Below are 14,804 nucleotides of genomic sequence, written 5' to 3'. Positions count from 1 at the left end.
GTAAACTTCTGACCCACTGGAATTGTGATACAGTGAATTATACGTGAAATAATCTGTCTTTAAACAATTGTTGGAAAAATTACTTGTCACAAAGTAGATGTCCTAACCGACTTGCCAAAACTATAGTTTGTTAACAAGAAATTTGTGGAGTGGTTGAAAAACGAGTTTTAATGACTCCAACCTAAGTGTATGTAAACTTCCGACTTCAACTGTATAATGATAAAAAGCTGGTTGAGAGAATGCCAAGAGTGTGCAAAGCTGTCATCAAGGCAAAGTGTGGCTACTTTGAATAATCTTTGTTTAACAACTTTTTGGTTACTACATGATTCCATATGTGTTATTTCTTAGTTTTGCTATCTTAACTATTATTCTACAATGTAGAAAATAGTACAAATAAAGAAAAATCCTTGAATGAGTAGGTGTGTCCAAACTTTTGACTGGTACTGTATATGGATGATTGATAAAGCCAGGCACATTTAACAGTTAGGCTGTTAATTATAGACCTAATTAAGTTGGTTTCCTCACTAAAGAAATCAGACAGGTGTCTTTTTCTGCTACTCCTCGACTAAACAACAGCCTATCGACCAAACAATCGACCAGTCAACTACATGTGGTCATCCTTACTGCTATTCCAGATCATTCCACTGCTATTCCAGATCAAGTTGGCACCCATAGTAATATCTACCAAAGTGCTTTACATTATCACTCCAGTCACCAGCAATGTGTATCACTCTTTTTTGACCGTATGTCATGTGCAAAGTGTTCTGAGTGGTCAATACTTGTTTGTACAGTGCCTATACATGTATACCGGACAGTTTATTAGGTACACCATCTTATAACGGGTCGGACCCCCTTTTGCCTCCAGAACAGCCTTAATTCTTCAGGGTGTGAATTCTACAAGTCTGAAACGTTACACAGTGATGTTGGTCCATGCTGACGCGATGGCATCACGCAGTTGCAGCAGATTGGACGGTGGTATACCACCGCCACCAGCCTGTACCGTTGACACGAAGCAGGATGGGTCCATGGACTCATGCTGCTTACACCAAATCCTGAGCATGAGCAACAGGAACCGGGATCGTCGGACCATGTGATGTTTTTCCACTCCTTAATTGTCCAGTTGTCCAATTGTCCGCTGTTGTGGGTGGAAAGCCCAGGAGAGCGGCCATTTTTGAGATACTGGATCCGGTGTGCCTGGCACCGACGATCATACCACGCTCAAAGTCGCTTAGGTCACTGGTTTTGCCCATTCTAGTGTTATATCGAACAGTAGCCAAAGGCCTCAATGCCTGTCTGCCTGCTTTATATAGCAAGCCATGGCCACGTGACTCACTGTCTGTAGGAGCGATCCATTTTCGTGACCGGGGTTGTACCTAATAAACAAGCCGGTGAGTGTATATCTCTAACTGTTTTGATGTTCCCTATATTCCCAATCAGGTGACAGATGGCTCAGTGATCGCCCTGATGCCCAAGCAGAACTCTGCCTACAACATCTCCAACTCCTCCACCTTCACAAAGTCCCTCAGCAGATACGGTATGTGTTTGCGTTTAGACAGGCAGCCCAATTATGATTTTTTTAATCCACTAATTGGTCTTTTGACCAATCACATCCGATCTTTTCAGATATTTTTCAGCGCTGATCTGATTGGTCATAACACCAATTAGTGGAAAAAAAGACAGCCTTAGTGCTTTTCTGTGAATAGGTTTCAGAAAGCACTGTTAAACATGAGAAATAGAAACGATGCATGCGTGCCAAGTCTTGACAGTAAGGTTTGACAGTGACGAGAGTCATGTAAGTCCGCCACAGGACTGAGTGACTAGAGACTACTACCCCCCCCCCCATTCATATCCCATATCTCTCTTGACCCCGTCTCGTTCTCTTATATCCTATCTCTATCACATATTGCGTTCATCTGAATCCTAATCATGTCTCCTCTCCCCCATCTTCCCATCCAGAGAGTATGTTGAGGACGGCCAGTAGTCCAGACAGCCTGCGCTCCCGCACCCCCATGATCACGCCCGACCTGGAGAGTGGCACCAAGCTGTGGCACCTGGTCAAGAACCACGACCACTCGGACCAGCGTGAGGGTGACCGCGGCAGCAAGATGGTTTCTGAGATCTACCTGACCCGCCTGCTCGCAACCAAGGTAAAACAAAGTTAGACACTTTTCAGCTCTACAGTATTGCAGTGCTCACACACACACAGGCTGACAGGTAGGCAGGCAGGGTGATTGGTTGAGCCTTCTTGGGTGCGTGACAAAACACAAAACAATGGCAGACAATTTCTATCCCCTCGGATCTAAAACTAATTGTAACCACCAACTTCAATTACTAATATTCCCACACCCCAATAACATTGTCGCCGAGGAGGACTTGTTAGCTAGCTACAGGGTTTGAACTACCTCAGCCGTTTTCTTATAAAAACAGTACAGCTAGTAAAGCTAGCTAGCTAACTTTAGCTATGCTGCGTCTAGGCTCTGGAGCTCATGGGCACATAGACATGTCACATAGGCTTCAGGAGACAGCTGGTTAGATATGATTCCACCATTGGCAACAACAACTGGCTACTAGTTTGTTTTCAGCCAAATATGTTCAACTCATAGCGAGTTTATCCACCACATTTAGTAAGATAGCTACTGACTGAAACGTAGCTAGCTAGCATGCTGAATCACACTAGGGATTAATATTTTCCTGAAAATCTACAGAGTTTCAATACCGGGAATAATTCATATTTGTCCCGGGAAATACCGCAAAAATCAGAAGTACCCATTTCATGCATTTAAAACCAAGATAGGATTACTCAGGGTTCTCCCAAAATAAGATTGTTGATGCGCCACATTGCCGTTTTGGCTGCGCCGCTATGTAAAGATTCTACAGCAAGGGAAACTGATATTTAGTAATGATAGAATAACTTTGATCGCCAATGACATTGTTGTGAATTGCGAAACAGGCCATTCATAAATTCAGAGCGTTATCATGTTCTTCAATTAATTCAGCGCATTCCAGCAGTAGGCTCGACACAGAGCACTCTCAGGACGCACAGAGCGCACCCTGAGTAGGCCATAGCGTTGTCGAATCATACAACCTTTGTAACGGCAGTCAAACGAAAGCCAATGACCGAAGTTGCTAAGCTTGCTAGATAACCTCCAACGAATGACAGAATATCTCCTATTTGGCAAAATTAAGTTGATGATTATACAGATAGCAGATCAGCTCATGAATAATGGGGAGATGAAGAGTGGAAATTGTTTTAATAGCAAGGTGGGGACCAACTCTGCAACAAACAAAAAAATCCATATCTACTCTCATACCGTTTCTTGAGCACACATTCTCTACCGAAGCTCTCATATGGGCAGCAATATGAGACAGTGCAGAGAAGCGGGGGAAATCTTTTGCCGGTATTTTGACATGCATAGGCGAGACGTGTTTTTATAACGCAACCTAAGGATTACAGAATAAAGTTAGGAATTTTCATGCGAGACAGGAGTCAGGATTTTTGGTTTCTGTGGGATTGGGACAATAGGAAAATAGCCTAGGCTCTATGTAAGGCTATATAGAGGCCCTAGGCTCAACACCGGTTTAAATCAATGTACTGGGATCACGGTTACCCATGTTAATCCCTAGCTAGCCAACTAATCATGGATTTCTTATTCTTTGATACATTTTGGTCAACTTGCTCATATCAAGCAACAGACAGTTTGTGGAAAGGTCAAAATAACAACTAGTGGACAAGTTTTCTGAATGATCGGACAGTGAAACTAAAATATATTGGTAGCTAGCTGGTGAGGCTTTCATTTATTTCACAATTAATGATGCTGAGGCTGGGTTTCCCAAGTCGTTCGGTGCTTACTGCTAATACCAGCGAGCAAGCTTAACAGACGGCTCTGCAGCGCGTTTGTGTGATTTTTCACACCCAAGGCTCATCCAATCACCCGACGTAACTCAGGAATATTAATGACTTTGCCTCCAGCTATCCTACGAAAGGAGGATAGCTCCTCCAATAAAGAAAAACAACACCCACCATCCCACTGTCCAAGCTCAAACCGCTTTCCTCCGACAGCCAGCTCTCTCATTGACCTTTGTTTCCCCGGCGACTGGCTCAGAGGCTCATTAACACTTTTCATAACCTTTTGCATGAGGAGGTGCAGCTCCCAAACGCTACGTTGTGTCTTAATTAGCAGCCTGACCTTTGGCTATTGAGCTGTTTGGTGTTAGCTGGAATCGGGTCCCAATCGAGAGGGGGGGGGGGGGATTTCTCCTAGGACCTAGACCATTTTATTGGTACCCTCAAGGCAGTGTTTGAATTGATTAATGGGGGGTTCATATTTTTGTTCTAGCCCAGCTCTAAAACACACCTTGGTTGAGTCAAGGGCTTCGAGATCAGTTATTTTGTGTTTGTGCTGGGCTAGAACAAAAATGTGCATTCCTTCAAGTCATCCGGGCCCAGGTTTGCTGTCCAGAGTTGCGTTCAGAAGGGTGCAACGTACCGAACATTCCAGATGGAAATGTCTCTTATTTCTATCTGATCGTTCCACAACGTGAATGCAGCCCAGACCATTTTGTTATGAGACTGGTGCTAGTGACACTAGTATTAAGTACTAGAGCCGGTGTTATGCTATTAACCGACAGTCTGTTACTTTCTGCTCCTCCATGCCTTGTTGGTAGCATATCATCTACCAGGCGCAGGATGCCCCACAATACTATGCACTAATTTTCAGGCGCTAACAACGTTAAGGCATTTTTGCTCACCCTTGCAATTTCTCTCCCTCGTTGTTTTCTCATTATCTTGTGATTTCCATTGTTACTTCAGGTAGAAAGGTGCAAGGTTAGGAATTCGGGGGTTGGAGAGTTTTTAATCATTAACACAAGTGGGAGGACAAAAGGAGACTTGGCCAAGTGTAGTTTCTTCTTATTGTAATAGTGCCTGATTCTTTCGATTCTTCCCAAAAGTGCAATAATCCCCAAAGTGCACACCCTGCCCATCTGGCGCTCTAAGCAGCCTCAATCAAATGAAAGAAAACCAATACTATTTTCACCCAGGTCTGTGATTCATCTCTCCTAACCCCTCCGGCTTCCTTCTCGTCTCCCCAGGGTACGTTGCAGAAGTTTGTGGACGACCTGTTTGAGACTATCTTCAGCACGGCCCACCGAGGCAGCGCCCTGCCTCTCGCCATCAAGTACATGTTTGACTTCCTGGACGAGCAGGCCGACAAGCACTCCATTTCCGACTCAGACGTACGGCACACGTGGAAGAGCAACTGGTGAGTGGGTCAGGGCATTTTGTGCATGTGTGTTGGGTGTGTGTGAGACCGAGGGAGAAAGAGCAAGTGTGTGTGAGGCAGGTTGTCTAAGAGAGCGTTTGTGATGGTGTGCGAGAGAGGTTGGGTAATAGTGTTTTCCTTGCAGTGTTTAGGGGTGAGTGTTAGGGACAGAGGAGGCTGGTGGGAGGAGCTATAGAAGGATGGGCTATTTGTAATGGCTGGAATGGAACATCAAACATATGGAAACCACATGTTCGACTCCATTCCATTTACGCCATTCCAGCCATTACAATGAGCCCATCCTCCTATAGTTCGTCCCACCAGCCTCCTCTGTTTAGGGAGAATGTGTCAGTGCTTTTCTTAGAGTATGTGCAATAAGGTGGAGAGTGAGACTGAGATGAACTCAAATGTGTTCTCTCTGTCTTTCCCTCTCCTCCCCAGTCTTCCTCTGAGGTTCTGGGTGAACGTGATCAAGAACCCCCAGTTTGTGTTTGACATCCACAAGAACAGCATCACAGACGCCTGTCTGTCTGTGGTGGCCCAGACCTTCATGGACTCCTGCTCCACCTCAGAACACAAGCTCGGCAAAGACTCACCCTCCAACAAGCTGCTCTACGCTAAAGACATTCCCAACTACAAAAACTGGGTGGAACGGTACGGCTAGTAGCTTAGTAATGCACCTGGCAGGCATTTTGGATCAGGTTGAAAATGAGGCACTTAAATTCACTTGGTTTCAGTTGGATTAAAACATGTTTTATCCTCATTTCAAAACATTTGATGCATCATATGTTATATCATACTGTATGAAAGAGGAATGTGCACCCTTCAACATAAGGTATTTTGTAACTGTGTCTACCTGGTGTTGATAGGGTTAATGGTAAGCACCTCGATGACTGATTTGGTCTTTTGATCCTCTCTCCTATCCCTTATTTTTTGTAGTCCCCTTTCCCTCGCTGTCTCTCCCTTCTTTCTTTTTTTCTCCTTTAATCACCCTCCTTTAATGCCATTGTCTCTCTCAGGTACTATTCAGACATCTCGCGGATGCCCGTCATCAGTGACCAGGATATGAGTGCGTACCTGGCGGAGCAGTCGCGGCTCCACCTCAGCCAGTTCAACAGCATGAGCGCCCTGCACGAGATCTACTCCTACATAGTCAAGTACAAGGATGAGGTGAGGACAATGTCCGCCTTTTTAAAATCCTTTATTTACAAAGGATTGCACCCTACTTTGGAATATACAATGGCTTGCGAAAGTATTCACCCCTCTTGGCATTTTTCATATTTTTTTGCCTTACAACCTGGAATTAAAATTGATTTTTGGGGGGGGTTGTATCATTTGATTTACACAACATGCCTACCACTTTGAAGATGCAAAATATTTTTTATTGTGAAACAAACAAGAAATAAGAGAAAAAAACAGAACTTGAGCGTGAATAACTATTCACCCCCCCAAAGTCAATTATTTGTAGAGACACCTTTTGCAGCAATTACAGCTGCAAGTCTCTTGGGGTATGTCTCTATAAGTTTGGCACATCTAGCCACTGGGATCTTTGCCCATTCTTCAAGGCAAAACTGCTCCAGCTCCTTCAAGTTGGATGGGTTCCACTGGTGTACAGCAATCTTAAAGTCATACCACAGATTCTCAATTAGATTGAGGTCTGGGCTTTGACGAGGCCATTCCATGACATTTAAATGTTTCCCTTAAAACCACTCGAGTGTTGCTTTAGCAGTATGCTTAGGGTCATTGTCCTGCTGGAAGGTGAACCTCCGTGCCAGTCTCAAATCTCTGGAAGACTGAAACAGGTTTCCCTCAAGAATTTCCCTGTATTTAGCGCCATCCATCATTCCTTCAATTCTGACCAGTTTCCCAGTTCCTGCCGATGAAAAACATCCCCACAGCATGATGCTGCCACCACCATGCTTCACTGTGGGGATGGTGTTCTCGGGGTGATGAGGGGTGTTGAGTTTGCGCCAGACATAGCGTTTTCCTTGATGGCCAAAAAGCTCAATTTTAGTCTCATCTGACCAGAGTACCTTCTTCCATATGTTTGTCTCCCACATGCCTTTTGGCGAACATCAAACGTGTTTGCTTATTTTTTTCTTTAATCAATGGCTTTTTTTCTGGCCACTCTTCTGTAAAGCCCAGCTCTGTGGAGTGTACGGCTTAAAGTGGTCCTATGGGCAGATACTCCAATCTCCGCTGTGGAGCTTTGCAGCTCCTTCAGGGTTATCTTTGGTCTCTTTGTTGCCTCTCTGATTAATGCCCTCCTTGCCTGGTCCGTGAGTTTTGGTGGGCGGCCCTCTCTTGGCAGGTTTGTTGTGGTGCCATATTCTTTCAATTTTTTTATAATGGATTTAATGGTGCTCCGTGGGATGTTCAAAGTTTCTGATATTTTTTTATAACCCAACCCTGATCTGTACTTCTCCACAACTTTGTCCCTGACCTGTTTGGAGAGCTCCTTGGTCTTCATGGTGCCGCTTGCTTGGTGGTGCCCCTTGCTTAGTGGGGTTGCAGACTCTAGGGCCTTTCAGAACAGGTGTATATATACTGAGATCATGTGACACTTAGATTGCACACAGGTGGACTTTATTTAACTAATTATGTGACTTCTGAAGGTAATTGGTTGCACCAGATCTTATTTAGGGGCTTCATAGCAAAGGGGGTGAATACATAAGCACGCACCACTTTTCTGTTATACATTTTTTTAATTTCACTTCACCAATTTTGACTATTTTGTTTATGTCCATTACATGAAATCCAAATAAAAATCAATTTAAATTACAGGTTGTAATGCAACAAAATAGGAAAAACGCCAAGGGGGGATGAATACTTTTGCAAGGCACTGTATCACTTTGAGAAACTGCTCAGTTGTCGCTCTCAACTACTGCCTTTGTAAAATTAATGTGATGGTTTCTCATTGTTCTTCTCCTCCCTCCCTTCTCTCTCTCTCTCTCTCTCTCCATCCCTCCCCCTTTGCCTCTTTCCTTCTCTTTCTTCATCTTATCTCTCTCCCCTCTATCTCTCTCTTTGTCCATCCTCAGATCCTGTCGGCTCTGGAGAGGGACGAGCAGTCGCGGAGGCAGAGACTCAGGAGCAAGCTGGAGCAGGTCATTGACACAATGGCCTTGGCCAGCTGAGGAACGACCCTTCCTCTCCTCCTCATCCCAGTCTTCTCCATCTTCCTCTCCGTCTCTCTTCACCCAGAGAAAACGAAACTCAGACAGCGTGGTTTTCAAACCTTCCTAAAAACACAGGATGGAGGCACTGCAAAGGACAGAAGGCAGTACACTGCACAGGGGTGATTCAGCAGTACTGGGCGGGCCTGTGCGTGCGTGTATGTGTGTGTAAATGCAGGTCTATATGTGTGTGTGTCTGTGTGTCAGAGACCGGGGCACTGGACTTTTCGTTGCACACACCGAGAGACATCACCAGAAAGCATTTTGATTATCGTAGCTGTTGTCGTCGTGGTTTTGTTTCTCCTCTGTCGGTTTTCCTGGACTTTGTCTTCGTTGAAGCCATGTCTCGGATAGCCAGGATAGGATTTTTGGAATGGAACTCCATTTTGGCATCACGAAAAGGACGGAACGTTGTTTGGACATGGGCCTTTCTCGGGGCCAATGAGAGAGTGGCTCCTCGGGTCACATGATTCCTGTAGGAGTCAAAGACATTATTACTGTTGTTTTTGTTTTCGTATAATTTTTTAAAATAAATGTAATCAACTGCCCACTCTCTGATCTCTCGCCACCTGTGTTACTGCTGAATTTGCACAATTTACAGAAACGTTACAAAGGAGGACTATATAGATATTATATATAAATACAACTACATTTTTAAAGAAATTAAGATTAGGCTTAAACATTTCAGTTTTTAGCTGACAAACACAATGAAAAGAATCCATCAACAATGAAAATTTAATTTGATATTTAGAGCAAATCAATCTAGGTTAGAAGAATAAAAAAACTGAGAAAGAAAAAGAAACAAAAAAGTTGTCCTGTGCCATGTTTTTTGTTGTTGTTTAGTGCAAAGACATTTTGTTAGATGGAATGTGCTACCGTATGATTTAAATATAAATATGCCTAGTGACTGAAATTATTCTCTGAGTAATAAAAGATAGGAAGATACAAAAATGTAAAATGTCTAGGGAAGAGGAAAGCTACTTTGTCCCTTAGGGCCACCTTAGGAAGGGCATCTCATTATATTGTAATATTTCTGCATTGGAAAGTTGGTCTGGAGAGGTCCTGCGAAAATAAGAATGTGCTGTCATTTCCGATCTGTCGTGCAATCTCGTTTTTTGAAAAGAAAACACAGACTCACGCAAGCATTGCTTCTTTTCCTTCAGATTAAATCTAGTTTGAAGGCTAATTTGTATCTTCCAGGGCTAAAGAATTTGACAGTTTGTGCTATGGTGGTTGACCAATGTAGAGCATTGCGCTACTTGAACCAATAGCCATCTATAGGCTACCCCCACCACCAGTTAGCATCACCACATCTGATTGGCTGAGCTTGGTAGGAAATTAACAATGATGAGTGGGGTCATAGGTCAACGAGTGAACATGTGATATAACATCCCCTCTACCCAACATGTGACCTAAAAGAACGTATTGGGTACAGTGCATCTTGAGGGGCTGTGAACGGGAGGACATTTATCCAAACTTGACGCCTAGTTTTACCCCTAAACAAGTCTCCTGTCTCCACCCCTATACAACCGGAAAAAAAACACCCTCCTTCAGTATTTCTCTTCATCTCTTCCGTACCTCCCTAGGCATTCTCTCATCCCCATAATATCCAACAACAAGAACAGTCAAACTCTTGGTGGTTCCAGACTTGGTCCACCTCTTCACTAGTGTTAGCCTCAGTGTGTTCTCATTCAACTTACCTGGTAAAATAAGGGTTAAAGAAATAGCTAAATGGGGTCAGGTAGGGCTTTACTAAGCCTCTCAGTCTAAAATTACAAAGTGTGGAAAGACAGAAAGCCTTTTCCAGCTCCAGGCCTCTCTCTCTCATCTCTTCCCAATGCTATTATGCAGATAATAGGCAAGGTGACGGTAGTACGGTACGGAGTGCTCCTTCTCTCCTAACCCAGAGATATGAGACGAGACGGGGCTTTAGCTCTCACCCATAGGGAGGACGGGACTGGCGAGAAGAGGCACCCTCCACTCATTAGCAACACAAGGCTAAGTAATCCCTTAGCCCCCCTGGCCCTTGTTTCCATCTAAACAAACCCTAATGCCGTGGCTTAAGCTTTTTTAAATACTTCTCTCTTAAGATAATTTTTATTCTCGCTCTTCTATTTTCCCTTTTTTTGAAGTTTTGGAAGTTTGACTTTGTGGTGAGATGTTTTAATTTATATATAAAAAAAAAAAATGCTTGCCGAAAACCAAACTGTGGTCTAATGTATTTTTGTTTGATTTTGTAAATTGTATTCACTTAGGTTTTTTCATGATGATGAAGTGAAATGAAGCTTTTGGCAATTTTTGTTGTAATTAGGTTGTTTACGTTGTTTTTCTCGTCATATATTGTGCATTATACGGTACACTGAAGATGAAGACATCTTTGATTTATCTGAAGTTTAAGTACTTGACCGATCTAAAGGTTTATTTTCTGATCTCCACGATCAGTGGAAAACATTGCATCAGATAAGCATCTGTGTCTTTTCAAGATTGAATTAGTGACTTGCTGTTTTAATCCAAATCTTTAAAAAAATTACCATCAGGGCTATCATTTTACTCTGTCATAAATGCTGTTGCAATTCATTGTATGCCAGGTTCCTTCCAATATTCCTCTGCACAGAAATGAAGAAAATAATCGACAGGACTGATTGGTACATCTCAAATGGTACCATAATACCTATCTATTGCACTATGGCATTGGTCAAAACTAGTGCACTATATAGGTAATAGGGTGCCATTTGGAAGCAGGCATTGATATATATACAGCTGTACTGCATTCCTGTTGTACCTTCCTCTACATATTGGACCGTTAAAATAGAGGTGCTAGCCTGGTCCCAGATCAGTTTATGATGTATAGCCAAGACAGTATTAACAATGTATTGTCATGACTTCATAAACAGATCTGACACCAGGCTATACAGGTGCTGCTTTGAGAGCCAAACAGAACCCTTCCTGGGACCACTTGTCTTGCACTACTAGCGTTCTTGGGCCAAAACAACATTCCAAAGTTAGCTTCTTCGAACAGAACAGGGTTCCTTTCTAAGCAACCGTGTGCCTGACTAACTTGTTGGGAGAAAGCATTACATTTTGAATGAGTTTTGACATAATACATTTTTAACTACTGCAAAATAAAACGCCCCAAATATGCTTAGCTGCTTTACAGGGTTTATAACAAAATAATGCTTTCCCTGAGTACACAACTTTCCCTCTTTTGTTGTGCCTATATCTTTCGGTGCGCTTAGATCCTGAGTTCTTTCATTTGTGTTTCTCCCATCACTGTGCTGGTTGGATTTTTTATCAAGACGCAACTTATCCTTCATTTCTCAGGACATTGCCTCAGTTCTTTTGCGACGTTCTCTCTGCGTTGTAGTTCCATTGTTTCAATGTTACGGCCTTGAGGGGAGGAGGACTTTAGCTTGTTTTTGCATGACTGCTTGAGTTAAAGATCAATTTGTTTCCCCCAAGTCCAGAAGGCTCCTACGTGAGATTTCATCGTTTCTCATGATCGTTTCTCATGATCTGTCCCTGTTTGTTTGTTTGTTTTGTTTGTTTGTTTGTATGGTGATTGGCTTGTGTTGGTGTCATTGAAGTGGTACAATGTACAGCATGTGGATTTAGTAGCTTCGTGGCCATTTGATGTGATCAGGAGGAACCAGCGCTAAGACTTGACACAGCCTGACATAAAGCTGTCATAGGACCAATATAGTGCTGTCATATGAACGACAGCCTGCCAAAGTCGTTTGTGGCTAGCCCCACATTACGAAGCATGAATAAGAAAACAACTGACATTTGGTTGACCATCTCATGCAATATTACAGTGTTATGTCAATCGACATACTTACATATGAACTGTTATGACCTCAAATGGTCCATCTCTCATCAACTCACGTTAGCTGATCATTAATCTTTCCCTGAACCATCTACACCCAAACAGATTGGGCCAGTTTCCCGGACCCAGAATAAGCCTATTCCTGGATTGAAAAGCACCTTTTCAATGGAGATTTTCCAATGAGCATGATTTTTGGAGCTGGAATAGGTTTAATTCTGGTCTGGGAATCTGACCCAAAATGATCAACCCAGTCATTCCTTGTCATACTATTGCCTTTCCGAGCCCTGGTTTGAGAAGATTCTGACCATTTATTTTCCTCCTCATTTACTTTTTGCCAAACCCTCAGTAGCTGTCATTTTTCCAAATGAAAACTGCATAGGATCCAAGAAAATACAAATCGATCAATTTCAGACAAACTGGCAAAATTATTTTTTCCTACATACAATAATTCTGATACTTTTAAGTTTCAGACTTGAAGCGACTGTCACAAGTGTGCAGGTTAACGTTCATTGTGTAAATATTCAGTTATTTCCTATTTTGCAGATTTACAACTTGTATATAAACACTCATCAAGGAGAGATTAAATTTTTTTTGCTAAATAAAATGTGTTTCCTCTCTCTATTTGGTGTTCAGAAGTGTCCACACACACACACACACACACACACACACACAGGACTTGAATTATTCGTAGCCAGAGTGAATTCATTGCTTTATTTTACAATAAGATGATATTGCTTGGAAAACAGAGCATGCTTAAAAATGGAATACTGTTATACTGGAATGGTCTATCGTTTCTCTGAAGTCTATCCCTACTGAAATGATGTGTCACAGGTGGCCAAGTTTATAGTATATGATGATGAGTATTACTGTTTATGTCTGTCTTTCTGGATGTTCAAGGGAATTCAACTGTGCCACTTTTGGGGGGATTCAGTGTTGAACTGAATTTATAGTGCCTTCAGAAAGTATTAACACCCCTTGACTTTTTCCACATTTTGTTGTGTTACAAAGTGGGATTAAAATGGATTTAGTTGTCATTTCTTTTAAATGATCTACACAAAATACAATGTCAAAGTGAAATAAAAATTCTAACATTTATAAAAAGAGATAAAATAAACCCCGAATACAGTGGGAGAAAAAATAAAGGGAACACTTAAACAACACAATGTAACTCCAAGTCAATCACACTTCTGTGAAATCAAACTGTCCACTTAGGAAGCAACACTGATTGACAATGCATTTCACATGCTGTTGTGCAAATGGAATAGACAACAGGTGGAAATTATAGGCAATTAGCAAGACACCCCCAATAAAGAAGTGGTTCTGCAGGTGGTGACCACAGACCACTCAGTTCCTATGCTTCCTGGCTGATGTTTTGATCACTTTTGAATGCTGGCGGTGCATTCACTCTAGTGGTAGCATGAGACGGAGTCTACAACCCACACAAGTGGCTCAGGTAGTGCAGCTCATCCAGACGTGACAGAGTCTGGAGACGCCGTGGAGAACGTTCTGCTGCCTGCAACATCCTCCAGCATGACCGGTTTAGCGGTGGGTCAGTCATGGTGTGGGGTGGCATTTCTTTGGGGGGCCGCACAGCCCTCCATGTGCTCACCAGAGGTAGCCTGACTGCCATTAGGTACCGAGATGAGATCCTCAGACCCCTTGTGAGACCATATCCTGGTGCGGTTGGCCCTGGGTTCCTCCTAATGCAAGACAATGCTAGACCTCATGTGGCTGGAGTGTGTCAGCAGTTCCTGCAAGAGGAAGGCATTGATGCTATGGACTGGCCCGCCCGTTCCCCAGACCTGAATCCAATTGAGCACATCTGGGACATCATGTCTCGCTCCATCCACCAACGCCACGTTGCACCACAGACTGTCCAGGAGTTGGCGGATGCTTTAGTCCAGGTCTGGGAGGAGATCCCTCAGGAGACCATCCGCCACCTCATCAGGAGCGTGCCCAGGCGTTGTAGGGAGGTCATACAGGCACGTGGAGGCCACACACACTACTGAGCCTCATTTTGACTTGTTTTAAGGACATTACATCAAAGTTGGATCAGCCTGTAGTGTGGTTTTCCACTTTAATTTTGAGGGTGACTCCAAATCCAGACCTCCATGGGTTGATACATTTGATTTCCATTGATAATTTTTGTGTGATTTTGTTGTCAGCACATTCAACTATGTAAAGAAAATAGTATTTAATAAGATTATTTCATTCATTCAGATCTAGGATGTGTTGTTTACATTCAATGTCGTCTTGGTAAGCAACTCCAGTGTATATTTTGACTTTTAGGTTTTAGGTTATTGTCCTGCTGAAAGGTGAATGTCTCCCAGTGTTGGAAAGCAGACTGAACCAGATTTTCCTCTAGGATTTTGCCTGTGCCTACCTCTATTCCGTTTCTTTTTATCCTAAAAAACTCCCTAGTCCTTGCCGATGACAAGCATACCCATAACATGATGCAACCACCACTATGCTTGAAAATATGAAGTGATACTGGATTCCTTCTTTTCACTCTCATTTAGTGTTGTGGAGTAACTACAATGTTGT

The 14,804-nt window shown here is 42.9% G+C and overlaps 1 protein-coding gene across 1 annotated transcript in view; it reads left to right on the top strand.

Moving 5' to 3' along the window:
* LOC311138870 (plexin-A1-like) overlaps nucleotides 1–9,208 on the top strand; it is a 183,435-nt gene extending 174,227 nt beyond the window's left edge. Inside the window, exons 26-31 of the mRNA XM_084173664.1 lie at nucleotides 1,438–1,534; nucleotides 1,957–2,147; nucleotides 5,092–5,261; nucleotides 5,703–5,915; nucleotides 6,281–6,431; nucleotides 8,303–9,208. Of these exons, the coding sequence (XP_084029790.1) occupies nucleotides 1,438–1,534; nucleotides 1,957–2,147; nucleotides 5,092–5,261; nucleotides 5,703–5,915; nucleotides 6,281–6,431; nucleotides 8,303–8,398 (918 nt within the window). The 3' untranslated portion in view covers nucleotides 8,399–9,208. The remainder of the gene's footprint in view (nucleotides 1–1,437; nucleotides 1,535–1,956; nucleotides 2,148–5,091; nucleotides 5,262–5,702; nucleotides 5,916–6,280; nucleotides 6,432–8,302) is intronic.
* The last annotated feature ends 5,596 nt before the right edge of the window (nucleotides 9,209–14,804 follow it).

This window comes from Coregonus lavaretus, assembly GCF_964263955.1.
Source record: "Coregonus lavaretus genome assembly, chromosome: 12".
In the NCBI taxonomy this organism is placed as follows: Eukaryota; Metazoa; Chordata; class Actinopteri; order Salmoniformes; family Salmonidae; genus Coregonus; species Coregonus lavaretus.
Note: the sequence above shows the minus strand (reverse complement) of the source record. Positions and strands in the feature narration are given on the sequence as shown.